At 42.2% G+C, this 16255-nt stretch overlaps 1 protein-coding gene across 1 annotated transcript in view; it reads left to right on the top strand.

Moving 5' to 3' along the window:
• Positions 1-16255, top strand: part of Gtf2f2 (general transcription factor IIF subunit 2) — a 120484-nt gene that overhangs the window by 93928 nt on the left and 10301 nt on the right. Inside the window, exon 7 of the mRNA XM_036199687.1 lies at positions 10574-10717. Coding sequence (XP_036055580.1) covers positions 10574-10717 — 144 coding nt within the window. The remainder of the gene's footprint in view (positions 1-10573; positions 10718-16255) is intronic.

Raw genomic sequence — 16255 nt, 5'->3', positions numbered from 1 at the left:
CTGTCTCTACATGTCCAAAACATACTGCGCAGGACTCCACATGCAGCCTCCTGGGGCTCCATGAGAAAGGGAAGAAACGTAGCAGGATTGTGTTGTTTTTGCCTCTCTTCTTCATCTGTGTGCCCTTCTGTGGTTCTAGAATCTGTCTCTGTCCTCCCTAGGGGTCTCGTGCGTTTTATTCTATCACAGGAAAGGCAAGACAGTTCACCCTTTCCCTGGTTACAAAGAGATGGATGCTTTCTGGAGGGAATTTTGATTTTGTGTCTATGTGTGTCTTTGGGCCTGGCAATATTATGTCTAAAATGTATAATAGTAAGACAAGATGTTTACACAGTAATGGTTCTCTCTGGTGCTTAACACAGAAAACATTGGAAATGATTTTCAGAATTGAAGATTGGTTAAATATTTTAGGTTATTAGTTTTAGATAGTAGGATCTATTGTGAATTTACCCTAGTTTTCTTCTTCACAAATCCTTTGAGTTGTTGGAATTGTGACAGTGAGGATATGTTACCTGGAATGCTATTGGTCAGCCCAGTTCTCCCTTTGGGATAGGAAGGGGATGAGAGCTAGGGAAGAGGATCTGTAACTAGCCCATGTCAGAGATGTCCTTTCTGGGTAGCAGATGTTTCCTGTGCCTGAGAGGGAATCCCCTGGTGACCTGCCATCTCTTCCTGGTCTCTGCTTGGGCCTTCCTTAGATCCCAAGTTGAGGTGTGGTAAACATTTCCTTTGAAGTAGGGAGCACAGCTTTCTGTCCTATTAACCACCACTTTCCCCCTTAATTCCATTGTGGATACCCCCTGTGCTGCCACAGACCACTAGTCCTAAGATGAAAGGCAAGTGCCTTCTAGGAGGAGTGAAGCTGGACTGGCTGGAGAGATGGCTCAGTGGTTAAGGGCATGAGCTGCTCTTCCAGAGGTCCTGAGTTCAATTCCCAGCAACCATATGGTGGCTCACAACCATCTATAATAGGATCTGATGCCCTCTTCTAACCTGCAGGGACCCATGCAGACTGAACACTGTATATATAATAAAAAATAAGTGTTTCAGAGCACCTGTGTGGCCTGGGCAGGTGTCTCCATGACAGGTAAGGTGACCTGCTGATGCCCCACACAACCTAAGTCAGAAGCTCATTTTTTAGTAAAAGTGGGGACCTGTAGGGCCCTGGCCCCCGTTTTGGGTAGCTGTTGCCTTGCTTGCTGACCTTAACCTTGATGTCCTCCCTATGCTAATTCCCTGCCAATTTCCACCTCCTGAATGCTTAAGGGAAGTTCCTTGTTTGTGTATCCTGCATATTGGGTGTTAACAGTTTAGATGCAAGATTGTAGCATCTTCTGCCCTCCGGGTTCTCCCATTGTGCTGTAAGCCTGTATTTAAGGCCTCCTCCCTCCTTCAATAAAGGGCATTGAGCATTCTGCTGAGGTGAGTGACCAAAAATAAATAAATAAATTTAAAAGGAAAAAAAGAAGAAGAAGAAGCTGGAGCTTTGGTAGGCAGTTCAGACCTCTGGCTATGTCATTTTCTTAGTGACATTAACACTCAGCCTGGATTAGAGTTGTATGTTAGAATACTTGGATATTGTGCTCTTTTACTACTAAACTTAGTACAAATTCATTGTATTCCAAATTCTTTATTACAATATATATGCTGTAGGATATCTGCTTTAATAGACTCTTCACATTAAGTGACATTTCAGTTCAAGCCCCATACCTTTATTAGGATTGTTATGATATAAATGAGTGTAATGAGTTATCTAATAATTTTGGATTGAGACTTCATTTATATAGGAACAAAGTGTGTTGAGTGTTTAGTGATTGTTTTTTGTAGGATCAGGTTAGGATGGGCAGAGGAGCCTGCATAGCTTTAAAAACCATGTGGGATTCTAGTGTAATAGTCAGTATAGAGATTGCTATTATACTGTGCCAAACCTTGCTTATTTATCCAAAAGGAACATTAATTTTTAAGATATTGAGAAATCAACATAAGTATGTAGGGGCTGGAGAGATGGCTCAGCAGTTAAAAGCACTGGCTACTCTTCCAGAGGACCAGGGTTCAACTCCCAGCACCCACATGGCAGTTTACAACTGTCTGTAACTCCAGTTCCAGGGGATCTGATACTTCACACCAATGTACATAAAGTTAAATTATTTTTTAAAAAGAACAGTTTAGAGGTCACATAACAAAACTTTTAATGAAATTTAAATCAATATAATATTGAAATATTTTCAAAGGTTTGTGTCGTGTGACTTGGTAATTTATTTAATAGTTGAGTTTTTTGTTTGTTTTGGTTTTTCAAGACAGGGTTTCTCTGTGTAACTTTGGAGCCTATCCTGGACCTCACTCTGTACACCAGTCTGGCCTTGAACTCACAGAGATCCACTTGCCTCTGCCTCCCAAGTGCTGGGATTAAAGGCATAAACCACCACCGCCCAGCTAATAGTTGATGTTTTAAAAAGGAAAGTGCAGAATTACACATATGTACAAAATCTATAGTCCTTTTTTTTAAGCATTATTGCCCATGATAGGCAAAGTGGTTGCATCTGAACACCCAGCCCTGTGGTGCTTAGATCAGAATTAAACCCCTTGCATTTAACACCAGAAAATGTCCACCATTGACATCAATCCCGTCAATCCCGTGCCTTCATGCAGTCCTTTTGCTAGTCAGATGTTCTTAGCAAAAGAGCGGAAATTGTAATCAGGCAGCAGTTCACTACGGTCTCATCGTCAGCTTCTTGGTGAATTCAGACTTTGAAACTTATTAGGTAGTGAATATATGTGAATAAGAAAGTGGGGAAAATGACAGTTCTTTGTGCTAAAATGATTTATCTGTCACTCTCAAGTAGAAACGATGATAAAGTAATCAGATCTGACAATAACATGACTTTTCAAAATGGTAACTACCAATATCACTCTAATATGGCTTTGTCATTCTCTATCTTTGTTGATGACTCAGTTGTGTCTTTCTTGAGAATTGAAACCATTCCAGATACTTAAAGCAAAAAGGGATTTAATATACAGAATTGGCTGTTATATTTTATGAGTACAAAATGGAAAGTCATGGTCATGAAAGGGAAGGAGGTTAGCTAACACCAGAGATCTGCTGAAGGAAAGGGGGAGGGAAGGGAATCTCCCTTCCTCCCACTGTCACTCTCCTGTGGGCAGAGGGGCAGCTGGAAACCAGCTGACAACCAGACCTTGGAAATGTGGCCTGTAGGCCCTGTCGCTGCGACCCCCACCACCAAGGCCTGGAGGCTTTGACTGTGAAGTAACTGGCCCGTCCCCTGATGGGTTTGTACCTTACTATATTAACTACTGGCAGTATAAACTTTCTGAGTTTGCAATTCTGTTGAAAACTAAGTGTCCTAAAAAATAGATCACGATTTTTTTCTTTTCAGATCACTATATTTTGAAAGTAAATAATAAGTTTGTTTTGTTTTTCTGGTGGAGGGAGGTTATGTTTGGGGATTCTCATGTATGTATGTATGTATGTATGTGTGAAAGGCAGAGGTTGACATTCAGTGTCTCCGTGCTTGGTTGCTCTCCATCTTATTTTTTAGGCAGGGTCTCTAAACTGAACCTGCAGGTCACTGATTCAGCTAGACTAGCTGCCCAACAAGCCCCAGATTTTGGAATTCAGTTCCTCTTTTTTAGAATAATTCATGATTTTATTTAATCTATTTTAATTGTGTGTGCAACTCATAGTATCCTATATTAATATAGGATGATAATATATTATATATTATTAAGATACACCTGTGTGATTCATTCTTTAAATTTTTTGCTTGTAGAGATGTTAATCAAAAAGTATAATCAGGCCAGGTGTGGTGTCACACACTTTTAATCCTAGCACTCACTCTTGAGGCAGATGGGTCTCTGAGTTCAAGACTAACCTGTTCTACATAGTGAGTTCCAGGCCAGCCAGAGCTACAGTGAGACCCTGTCTTTAAAAAATAAAGAAGCGGGTGGGGCTGAAGAGATGGTTCAGAGGTTAAGAGCACTGACTGCTTTTCCAGAGGTTCAATTCCTAGCAACCACATGGTGGCTCACAACCATCTGTAATGAGATCTGGTGCCCTCTTCTGGCCTGCAGACATACATGGAGGCAGAGCATTGTATACATAATAAATCAATCTTTTTTTTTTTTTTTTTTTTTTTTTAAGCTGAGGACTGAACCCAGGGCCTTGCGCTTGCTAGGCAAGCGCTCTACCACTGAGCTAAGTTCCCAACCCCAATAAATGAATCTTTTTATATATCCATCCATCCTTTGGTAAGGTGTTTGCCTAGCAAACAGGAAGCGCAGAATTTGAACCCCAGCACTGCATACAACTGATCATGGTTGTATATGCTTGTAATCCCAGCATGCTTGGTCAAAGCTAAAGGATCTGAAGTTAAAAGTTAGCCTCAGCTGGAGCAAGTTTGAAGCCAGCCTAGGCTACATGAAACCCTGTCAAAAAAATACACTTGAGCAAAATTAGCTAATATGTAAGATTCCTGCCCACTCTCCATCTCGGAGTCAAAGTAACGACGCCACTGTCCGGACTTGTCATCCATCATCTGCCCGTGTGACTCTCACAGGTACTCTGTGGTCTCATAAAGAACTGTCCTCTGCTGTCTGTGTGGTGGTTCTCAGTGTGGCTCTTATGCTAGAATCACCCAGAAGGATCTTTCCTGAAGAGGGGAAATGCCTCCAGAAATTAACTCAATTCATCGAATGTGGATTGTGTTTTAAGCTCCTGGGTTATTTTGGTTTGCAACCACCAATCCAAAGAAAGGAACTTTTTATAGTTGTCTGCCATCTGTTGAGAAGGAAATGGGGTTCTAAAGGCAGCAGGAGACGGTCTTCTAACTTAAGATGTGTCTTCTCACCTTTGCTACCATCCCTGCCCTCTTGTTCTAAGTTTAATAAAGGACGACTCTGTGTCTAGCTTTTGGTTCTAGAGGAGCTAGGATAAGCTAACTGGAAAGCACTAAGTGAAATAAATAATAGAGTTGTTACATAAAACCTTCAGGTGACAGCCTCCTCCCAGGAACTAACTAGGAAGGCATTTTATGTTTATGCATAGTCCTTTCCCTTCTGTAAGACAGCCAGCTGCTAGTCTCAAGAACTAAGGTTGTTGAGCTTTGAGGTTTTCAAGGGAGAGTGCATAAGAATACTACTACATGCCTGTCCTTTTGAATTTGCGTACCAAGGACTGGCCTGCTCTGAAGAATCCCTTACCTCCGAAGAGATGCTGACACACTAATCAGAAATGGAGGCATTGACAGAGGGAGAGGGAAGTAATCTTTCACAGAGATTTAAATACAAAGCCATGATAGTCAAGGCTGTCACAGTCACTTCAGAAGTTGGAATAAAAGCCTCGCAAAGACTGCCTTGACAAAGCAATCAGAGTATTTCTGCAAACAACAGTCTAGAATTTACAGACATCTGAATTATAATATTTTAATTGGTAGTGGGCGGCATTTATAATTTTAGTCAGTGATTAAGGTTTCAGTAATAACGATTGAGCGTGTCTATACCGTATCCACAGTCAATTTTCAACATGCAGTTATGTTTTAATCTTGAATAATTTGTTCTCTTGAGAAAATAAAATTAATTTCATATGATAAGTTTGGCAAATATAAAACGTAACTAGAGACTAAGCTTAAAGTGCTTTCTGAGTTAACATTTCTCCCTAACAGTTGGTTCCACAGTGATGTGGTCAGTGGAGGCGGGTGAAATATCAGTAAGTAGAATTCACATGACATAACAATTACTTCTTTGCCAGTAACATCTTAGTAATTTATACGTTGTCCTGGCTGCTAATGAGCTGGCTGGCTGGCTGCTCGACATATCATTCCCTTGCAGTTCCAGTGGGCATCAGTGAGAAGCAAAATACCCAACGGAGAAAGAAGCAACACTGGCTCAAAGTCATCTTCTGGGTACAGTGGTTCATTGTATTCAGAGTTTTTTTGTGTGGCCTCGTTTGTAGTGTTCAGTTGAGTACAATTCAAGGGGCACTTTTTATACTGTGTAGCATTAAGAAAAAACAAAACAAAACAAAAAACAGTTACTTCAAGGCCTTAGCTTTGTCCTAAGTACAACATTAGGTTTTAGATGGCTACTTAGCACTTCAGAGCACTGACTGCTCTTCCAGAGGACTTGGATTTGATTCCCAGCACCCCTGTGGTGGGCTCATAACCCCCTAGAACTCCAGTCCCAGGGGATCCATTGCCCTCTTCTGGCCTTTACCAGGCACCCACTTGATGCACAAACATAGAGAACACCTGTGTACATAAAAGGAAAAACAATAGCTTGATGCATCTAAGTCTCTCTCTTTTTTTTTTTTTTTAAACTGAGGATCAAACCCAGGGCCTTGTGCTTGCCTGGCAAGCACAACCCCTAAGTCTCTTTTAATAGTATGTAAACACTGGACCTACTTGGCTGATAATACCACAGATGAGAATTTAGATTATGAACCTGTCTTAGACATTGCCAAGGCAAATTTAACCGATTTATTTTAAAGCCCTTTTTTTTCTACAAGTTATCTATAGTATGGACTCTAAGAAAACTAAGTGCATGTTCCAGTATCTGAAAGTTCTCTAACAAGGACTGATAGCTCCTGGGTTTTCAGGTTACACTTGGTTTGGTCATTGGGGTTTTTTATTATGGTGTGGACACGTAGTCCTTGGCTAGCCTTAATCCTCGATTAGCCTTGATCTCCTAGCAGGAGATCTTGATGACCTTGATCTCCTGCTAGGGTTGAGTGCACTACCCTGCCGTGTATGCATTTCTGTTTCCTCTTCAGTGAAAGAAGGAAAACACCAGAGCCGTGGTGGTGCACGCCTTTAATCCCAGCACTGGGGAAGCAGAGCCAGGTGGATCTCTGTGAGTGTGAGGCCAGCCTGGTCTACAGAGTAAGATCCAGGATAGGCACCAAAACTACACAGAGAAAGCTTATCTCAAAAAAAAAAAAAAGAAAGAAAGAAAGAAAGAAAAAATCCACCAGAATATGTGCAGCAGTCAGTGTATTTGGGGTGAGAACAAACCAACCAGGAATTTGGTTAATCTAGATAGTATTTGGTTGTTTTCTTACTAATTAACATTTACTGATTGTAATTTGAGCTTGTTTGTAATTTATTCTAAAAATCTTACCTTTGAGTCAAGCCTTACTGGCTCTAGATTTGGGGGTTGGAAAAAAAACAAAACACATAAATGTCTCACCATTGCGGAGTAGAAAGTGTGCCTTCTTCTCTCAGTGAGCCCTGGTAAGATTACGGCATCATTTTCCTACTGACCATCCAGCGTCTCTAGTCATGTCAGACAAAGAAGACCTTGCTAACATGCCATTGCTCCTCCTATATCTTTCCAGCGTAGGTGAAAGCTGGGACGGTAGCATGTTGTGATACTTGGTTTCGTGGGTTTGGTTCTAGTCACTCGTGCTTTCTTGATCCCCAGTCTGATCATTCTCTAAGTTCTATCTTTTAAGCCACAGAAATCTTCTAAATCTTTTACAGCTGCACATAGGTATGCTATTTGATGTTATTTTCAAGACACCCCTCCTCCATTTTTGGATGCTTTTTTTTTCTTTTGCTACTTAGGCAACATTCTACTACTGATCTCTATCCCCAGCCTTTCCTTTTGTTTTCTAATTTGAGATAGTCTTGCCAGGTTGCCTGGGGTGGCCTTGAATTCCCTCTGTAGCCCATACAGCCTTGAACTTTTGGTCAAAGTAGTTGGAATCACAGGCCTGCACTAATAGGCCTGCCTCATTGAGAGAACTTGAAACTGGCTTGGGCTTTATTCCATAGCATGCATTGGAGATTTTTCCTGTTACAATCTTGTCCTAGGAAGTTCAGTGATTCCCTACCACTGCATTTAGAGAGCATAAGCTTAAGTGACTCAGAGTTGTTATCTCTGAGTGCTCGGGCTGTTCTGAAGCTGGTCCCCACACTACAGTAATCTCAGTATGCAGGGTCTCCTCTCTGCTGGCCTCTTCCAGCCCACCAGAGCTTCAGTTACCCAGGGAGCTTCCAGACTGGCCTTTCTGCAGCACATTACTCTGCCTTTTCATGAAGAAGCTAAGCTTAACCAACTGGCCGGAAGGAAGGAAGGAAGGAAGGAAGGAAGGAAGGAAGGAAGGAAGGAAGGAAGGAAGGAAGGAAAGCTGTATATTTTTCTCTCTGTGTGTACACACATGCAAGCACATAAAAGCTTTTTTTTTCTTTTTCTTCTTTTGAAATGAGGTTTCTCAGTGGCTCAGAACTCTTCCAGAACCTCAGGTATCTGGAAGATGTCTGTCTCTGCCTCCCCAGCACTGGGATTACAAGTACTTACCATTATGCCTTACTTTTTACCTGGATTCTTAGGATGGAACTCAGCTTGTGCATTTACTAACTGAAATATCCTCCCAACAGATTGTTTTTAATGCAAAGATCATTTTCTGCAAATGATTAGTGCTGGGATAACAATGGGAGAGAACTACTTTTTAACTGTATTGACATTCATGCAATTGAACAAAATACTGGATTTCATACTTGTCTAGAATACATTTTGATCATTTTCTTTTTTTTTTTTTTTCCAAGACAGGGTTTCTCTGTAGTTTTGGAGCCTGTCCTGGACTAGCTCCATAGACCAGGCTGACCTCGAACTCACAGAGATCCACCTGGCTCTGCCTCCCGAGTGCTGGGATTAAAGGCGTGCGCCACCACCGCCTGGCTACATTTTGATCATTTTCAAGCTCCTGCTGTCTTATCCTGCTCCTCTCTCGCTGCTCCCCATCTCTACCTTCAAGCTCTCCTGCATTACCTCTATAGTTTTCATCATCAGTAGTAGTACGTGTTGTCTCAGGGTTAGTATTGCCGTTATGAAACACCATGACCAAAGTAAGTTGTGGAAGGAAGGGTTTATTTGGCTTAACATTTCCACATTGCTGTCCATCACTGAAGGAACTCAAGCAGGGCAGGAACCTGGAGGCAGGAGCTGATGCAAAGGCCATGGAAGGGTGCTGCAAGCCTCATGACTTGCTCAGCCTGCTTCCTTGTAGAACCCAGGACCATGACAATGGGCTAGGACCTCTCCCATCAATAACTAATTGCCTTATAGCCAGATCTTATGGATACATTTTCTCAATTGACATTCCCTTTCAGATAACTCCTATGTCAAGTTGACATAAAACTACCAGTGTGTGTGTGTGTGTGTGTGTGTGTGTGTGTTGTGTGCGCACACATATTGTACATACATACATATTCATATATACTTACAACTAATCTGCATTGCTCATATACACTTTGTTTTTTTTTTTTTTTCACATGTGTACACTGGCCACTTGGTACTGGGTAACCAATGAGGGGGCTCATCCCTGGAGAAGACCTGATGCTCCTGTCAGCAGTCATCAGTTACTTGTGGTTCTTCACTAGGGGTGGGGCTTTCTAGGATTTCCCCATTCAAGTTGCATGTCAACTGGTGTCATTATTCAGGTCCTGTTTAGGTGACGATAGTGTTGTGATTCCATGGGTGCAGCTTCTCTGTCTCTCAACAGATATCCTGGTCCTCTGGCTTTTAATAATCTTTCTACTCCCTCTTCCTGATATTCTCTGAGTTATATTGTAGATCTATCTGTTGGTAGTGGGCACCTCAAGGTCAGTTGTTCTTTGCTTTTGACCATTTGTAACTTTTTGTAATGGTCTCCATCTGCTGCAAAGAGACTCTTGTTTGGTGAGGGGGGAGAGTTGCATCTAGTGCTGGTATGTGTGAAGATGTACAACACTATGGGGTACATAAAACATGGCCCTAGCGTCTTGGTTTTATTTGAATAAGTGGTATATTATTTTCAGGTATTATATCCAGCTGGTAGAAGATAAAAGGAAGATTCAGAAAAATAGTCTGCTGGTGTCAGTGTTGAGGGTACTTACCTTTCTTGTGTGTAGAAGTAAAGCACAGCTGGGGTCAGAGGGGAGAATCCTTTCTTCCTAGTGTTCCCCTTCTCAGGTGCTAGAGTACCTGCCCTGTAATGAGCCTGTGTCCGCAGACTCACGAGAGCTGTTACCTACTCAGTGCAGTTTGTGTCATGAAATCATCTTACTGTATTTTGATTAATCAAAAACAAAGGGACTGCAAGTTAGTTTCTGGCTAGTCCAGGCTAACCAGGAAGAAAACCTACTTGGGGGGAGGTGAATGGGATACATAAAGCATCACGAGTCGGGCAGTGGTGTCGCACGCCTTTAATCCCAGCACTTGGGAGGCAGAGCCAGGCGGATCTCTGTGAGTTCAAGGCCAGCCTGGGCTACCAAGTGAGTTTCAGGAAAGGCGCAAAGCTACACAGAGAAACCCTGTCTCAAAAAACTTTAAACAAAACAAAACAAAAAAAAAGGAAGCGTCATGAGAGACTGACTGAAAATGGTTTGGTTTAGAGCAGTGTTGTAACTGTCCTAGAGCCTGAAGGCACTGAGTCCTGGGGCGACAAGACCCTGACTCTGAGTCCCTGCCGGAGGCTGGTACCCTGAAACTTGCACTGTAGCTCTCCGATGACTGGGACAGAAATGCTGTTTCCAAGGGTTCTGTTCCGATGACACCTTTCTTCTGTGTTTGCTTGTAGATTGAATACGAAAGGAAGAAGAAGGAAGATGGAAAGCGAGCTCGGGCAGACAAACAACATGTCCTGGACATGCTGTTTTCAGCCTTTGAGAAACATCAGTACTACAATCTTAAGGACTTGGTGGACATCACAAAGCAGCCTGTGGTATGTGTGTTTCTGCTGATCCTTAAGTATACCCTACTTCGTTAACATAGTGAGGAGAAGCTTGGTTACGTTCACATCCGCTCTTCTAATGACAGTTCATGTTAGAAAACAAGTCTTGATTAATGCAGTTCTGTGTTTCCAGCGTCCACCTCATTCCTTTAGATTAAGACACATTTAAGAGCCACTGAAATGGCTCACTCTATAAAGGCATTCATGCACATGCCTGATGATCCCTGAACCCACTTCAGAAGGAGAGAACCCCCTCCTGAAAGTTGTCTTCTGACTGTTACACACACACACCAAGGCCCTCTTGTGTGCAAGCATGTGTGCACACACAATAATAAAATGTTAGGGCCAGAGAGATGGCTCGGTGGTTAAGAGATTGACTGCTCTTCTAAGGACTAGGGTTTGACTCATTGCACCCACATGCTGGCTTGTGACCATCTATAACTCCAGGTCAGGAGATCTGACACCTCTCCAGCCTCTGCAGGCAACCAGGCATGCATGTGGTACACAGACATACATGCAGGCAGAACACCCTACACATACAATTAATAGTAGTAATAAGGTCATAGACACATTTAATGGAAGTAATTTTGTATGAAGAAAAGGAACCTGTGTTTTAATATTAATCTGAGATCTGTTAAATGTTTCATATTCTTTTTAATTTCTGTTACAGTGTTCCTGCTACACTGTTAGCAGCTCAGCTAATGCTTTCTTTCCCTTCGGCTTCACAGCCTGGGAAACAGCACCCAAACTAAATTAAAATATTTTTGAAAGAATAATTTATTAGCAAGCTGTGTTTCTTCTGGTTTTAATGACGTTTGTCTTTTTACTTTTATATGTAAATATGTTTACATGAAAAGGCTGCTCCAGACACTGATACCAGATAAGCTATTCCTGCAGAATAAAACATGCCCACAGTTAGACACGAGGAACATTCTAGGGAAAGGAGGTTCTTGTTCTTACCATGGGGTGTTAGGTTCATTCATTTTGCCTGTAAGGAAGGGAATTGTTAGAATTTCTGTCTAGGGTCCATGTAGTGATGCATCTTTGTAATCTTAGTACTCAGAGACTGGAAGATCCCAAGCTCAGGGATAATACATAATAAATGTATGCCCTGTTTCCACAAATTCTTTCATCAGTTCAGTTTGGGGGTTGGTTGGTTTGTCTGTCTGTTTTTGTGGGTTTTTTTTGTTTTGTTTTCATTTCACTCTTTGTGTATGCGTGTTTTGCCTCCATGTATGTCTACCTGGGGAGACCAGAAAAGGACATTGGATGCTGGAGATTGAAACCCAGGTCCTCTGAAAGAACAGCCAAGTGGTCTTAACCACTGAGCAGCTCTCCTGCCCTGGTCAGATAGTTGTTCTCTCTCACACATGCTTGCTCGCCCTTTCTCTCTCTCTCTCTCTTTTTCTCTCTCCCTCACACACTTATACACACACACACACACACACACACACACACACACACACACCCCTCCTGCCTTCCCCCTCTTTTCTCCATCTCTCATGTCCCATGCCCCACCTCCACCACACTTTTACTTGCTGCCTGGCTGCCTTATTTACATAGCCTAGACTGATCTCAGACTCAAAATCCTCCTGCCTCAGCTACTACAGTTCTGGGATTAAAAGCACATGCCCCCATACTTACCTCTAGTGTTTCTTTTCTCTTATTTTTTCTTCCCAAAACCCTTCATTTCTACAGGCAGACTTACTCATCACAGAAACTACCCTAGGGTAAGGTAGTCTTTATGTCATTCACTAGTATATAGCTTATATAGGCAACCAGAACAGTAGAACTTCTGCAAAGACAAGCCAGTTTGAAAAGACCAAGCTTTGGTACCTGATACAAAGTCAGCAATATGATACCTATTTAACGGAATGTTTGTATGCGATTGAGCTTGCAGCTTTTTCTTCTCCCTTTAAAACATGAAACATTGAGAGATGTTCAGTGGTTAGAGCATTGGCTGTTCTTCCAGAGGACCAAGATTTGATTCCCAGCACCACATGACAGTGCATAACCATCCAGGATATAGGGGATCCAGTGCCCTCATCTGGATTCCGTGGGAACCATGTATACATGTAGTGCACAGACAGATAGGCAAAGCACTCACACATGAAATAAAATAAAAATTGTGAGTTCGAGGCCAGCCTGGTCTACAGAGCGAGATCCAGGAAAGGCGCAAAGCTACTCAGAGAAACCCTGTCTCGAAAAAATAAAATAAAAATAGGGTTTGATCCTCAGCTAAAAAAAAAATTTAAATTTAAATTTAAAAAATTAAAAAATAAAAAGAAATAAAATAAAAACAACTTAAACATGATTAATAATAAAAATAAAATATGAAACAGAGGAAACCTGTTATTTCTCCCCAGCTTTTGGTATCTTTAACATTTGCTCTGTTTTGTCTTGTCTTCCTCCATGTTTTATCTATAAACTAGAAGCACACATAATATTTCCTTTAAAAACACAAGCCATTGAAAAGTTTAGTTGTGCCCTTTGAAACATGAAGCTGCTGATAGCACTCTGAGACCTGACACCCTGCTTCCAGCATCTCCTCTTTACCCATGTGCATTTGTAGTAATGCTGTAGAGGCCAGCTCTGATCATAACTGAGCCTTGTCATTTCCTTGCACTTGGTCCTCCCAGGTGTGGATGTACATGTAGAAGTCTGAGGATGGCTTGAGAGAATTAGTTCTGTCTACCACGTAGGTTCCATGGATCAAACTCAGGTCATCAGGCTTGGTTGGCTACAGGTACCTCTACCTCTGAACCACCTCACCAGCACCTTTTAATTCAAAATGGGTAGTTGAATAGTTGACATACTTCTAATAGAATAGGTTTGAGTCATGAGGAAAGTGCAGCTTGGTGCCCATACTCGCACAATCCTGCTCAACAGTTGCCTCTGTGCATGGTAGGTATTCCATAAGCAAAGCAGTTATGGTGCTGTATCAGCAGTCAGGTGGGATTAGCCTGGGCCTCACAAGCTATTTCCAGATAGGCCTAAGTAAAGATCTAAATAAATTACTAGTAAAGATCTGGAGAAATAACTCAGCAGTTAAGAGCACTGATTGTTCTCCCAGAGGACCCAACCATCTGTAACTTCAGGCCCTGGGGATCCGATGCCCTCATCTAGCTTCTAAGAACAAGAATAAAAGTAGTTTAAGCAAAAATATGGAGTCAAAGATTGTGTGGTATTTTTCCAAGGATAAAGGAGCTAGAGAATTTGAAATAGAGTGCATCTTTCCCACCAAACCTAGAGACTTTCAAGCATATCCTATTGGGGTCTGTGATTGGTGATGATTTCCAATTACAAGGGACAGAAAGCAACTAGTGTCGACAAAACTAGGATGTATCGTCTCATGTGGCTGTAAAGTTCCAGGCCATGGCTTTAGAGATAGCTCGAACTTGCTTCTCGTGTTATCTACTTAGACTGTTCCTTCCCCTTTACGCCTTCCTTGTTTGTTGTCTTTGTTTGTAAGCAGATGCTTGCCCATTAGGATAGCCAAAATAGCTCCCAGCTAGCAGCCACTCAGAAGACCTATCCTGGTTATTCCTGTAAAAGACCCAGGGTGGGTTCTGATGAGTTCAGTAGGAGTTGAGTGTCTGTTTCTGTTTCTGTTTTTGTTTTTTCGGGACAGGGTTTCTGTGTAGGTTTGCGCCTTTCCTGGAACTCGCTCTGTAGACCAGGCTGGCCTTGAAATCACAAAGATCCATCTGGCTCTGCCTCCCGAGTGCTGGGATTAAAGGCATGCACCACCACCACCACCCAGTTGAGTTTCTGTTTCTGGACTAGGAGGTCAGGTCAGGAAATGCTCTAGCATATTAATTCCAGATACAATGTAGTCAAAGCACAGCTTAGGAGGGGGAGCTGCACGTGCAGCTTATGCACATGTATGTGGACACGGGGTCCACCATTGGGTGTCAGTTCTCAGGCGCCTCCTGTTGTTCTTGTCTCACTGGCCTGAGCTTCTCATTAGCCTTGGGTGGCTGGCCAGCCAGCCCCAGGGATCTGCCTGTCTCTACCTCCCGAGTGCTGGGATTACAGACACACCGTCCATGCCCAGCTTTTTCACAAGGGTTCTAGGGCTCACACTTGGGCATGCTTGCATGGCAGGCACTTCACTGACCAAGCCACCCTGCAGTTCCAGACAGAACGTGATTTCCATGCCTTACCAAGCATTTAGTAAGTAATGCTGACACCCAAGTTGCTCAAGCCAGACAGAAATTCCTGTTCTTCATGCTGTGGGCTACAAATCCTGGCCTATGGGCTTCCTACTTGGGTCCTTAAAGTAAAGGTAGCATAAGAACTCATTCTCTTTTCTTAAGATTTATTTTTATTTTATGTGCATAGGTGTTATTGAGCCTAAATCTTAACAGTTCAGCCATCTCTCCAGCCCCAAGACTGAATTTTCTACCTAACAGGTCCAGGGCAGGGCTGGGGCTTAGACACAGTTGTCCTGACTTCAGCTGAGGAATGTCATTATTGTGACCTCTGAGATTTATTCCAGCACATATATAGATCTGTGGACAAGCAAGGAAAATTTTCCTGACAACCTTTTTAATGAGGAGGGAAATGTGTTGTCTTCACAATAAGGTTCCTTTCTGCTTTTCATGTAGTATCATTGATCGTGGTTAGGAGTGCAGGAAATAGGACACAAGCTTGATATTTGCTTATCAGTTCCTATCCCGATTTATACTCTCAAATCATTGCTGTTGTTACAGTGCTGTATTCTGGAGCTACCCTTTTTCTGTTTGATTCCTCTGTCTCTGGTTTTAATAGTTTTCAGTCCATATGCCTTCAGTTCTTGAATTTGATATCAATGATGCTAAATTTTCTAAAAGAGTGTATTAATTAATGACAGTCCTTCTTTGAGAATAATTAATTCATGCATTAGAAGTAATTCTCAATAAAAGACTGTCATTAAAAGTTTTAAAATAGGAAATGTTACACTAAGATAAATAACTTAAATAAAAGTAGGTAACATTTAAATACATTTACAAAATTTTAATATTTCTATTGATAATAAAGGTGTGGGTTGTGTTTATTTTTTTATTTTATCACCATCATTATTATTGGTGGTGGTGGTAGAAATATAGACAATTTATTAAGGAAGAGAAACACACAGTTAAAGATGGAAGCAGCTAGAGTGCCAGGACAGGCCGGAGACTTAGAAAGCCAGCATCTACATACTGTTGTCTAGAGACAAGATCCCATAGCCCAGGTTGATCAAGAACTGGCTGAAGCGGGCCTGATCCCAAACTCCTGATTCTGGGGACTGGGCCCCCCAGCTCTGTTCTGGCCCTGTTTTGGTTGTTTGTTTGGAGGTGGGGTCACACTTGGTTGCCCAGACTGACTTTGCCCTGGAGCTGCTGGAGCCCTGCCCCCCTTGACCTTGCTGCCCTTTTGTCTGTCCTTCCTGAGGTGTTAGGGCTTACAGGCTTGTCCCAGCAGCCCCAGCTTCCCATCATTCCTGGTTTTCTGTGTTTTGGGGGTTTTTTTGTTTGTTTGTTTTTCTGTACCTCATTTATGAAATCA

Source organism: Onychomys torridus, chromosome 9, assembly GCF_903995425.1.
Source record: "Onychomys torridus chromosome 9, mOncTor1.1, whole genome shotgun sequence".
Classification (NCBI taxonomy): Eukaryota; Metazoa; Chordata; class Mammalia; order Rodentia; family Cricetidae; genus Onychomys; species Onychomys torridus.
The sequence above is the reverse complement of the archived record's forward strand: the minus strand, read 5'-3'. Positions and strand labels throughout refer to the sequence as shown.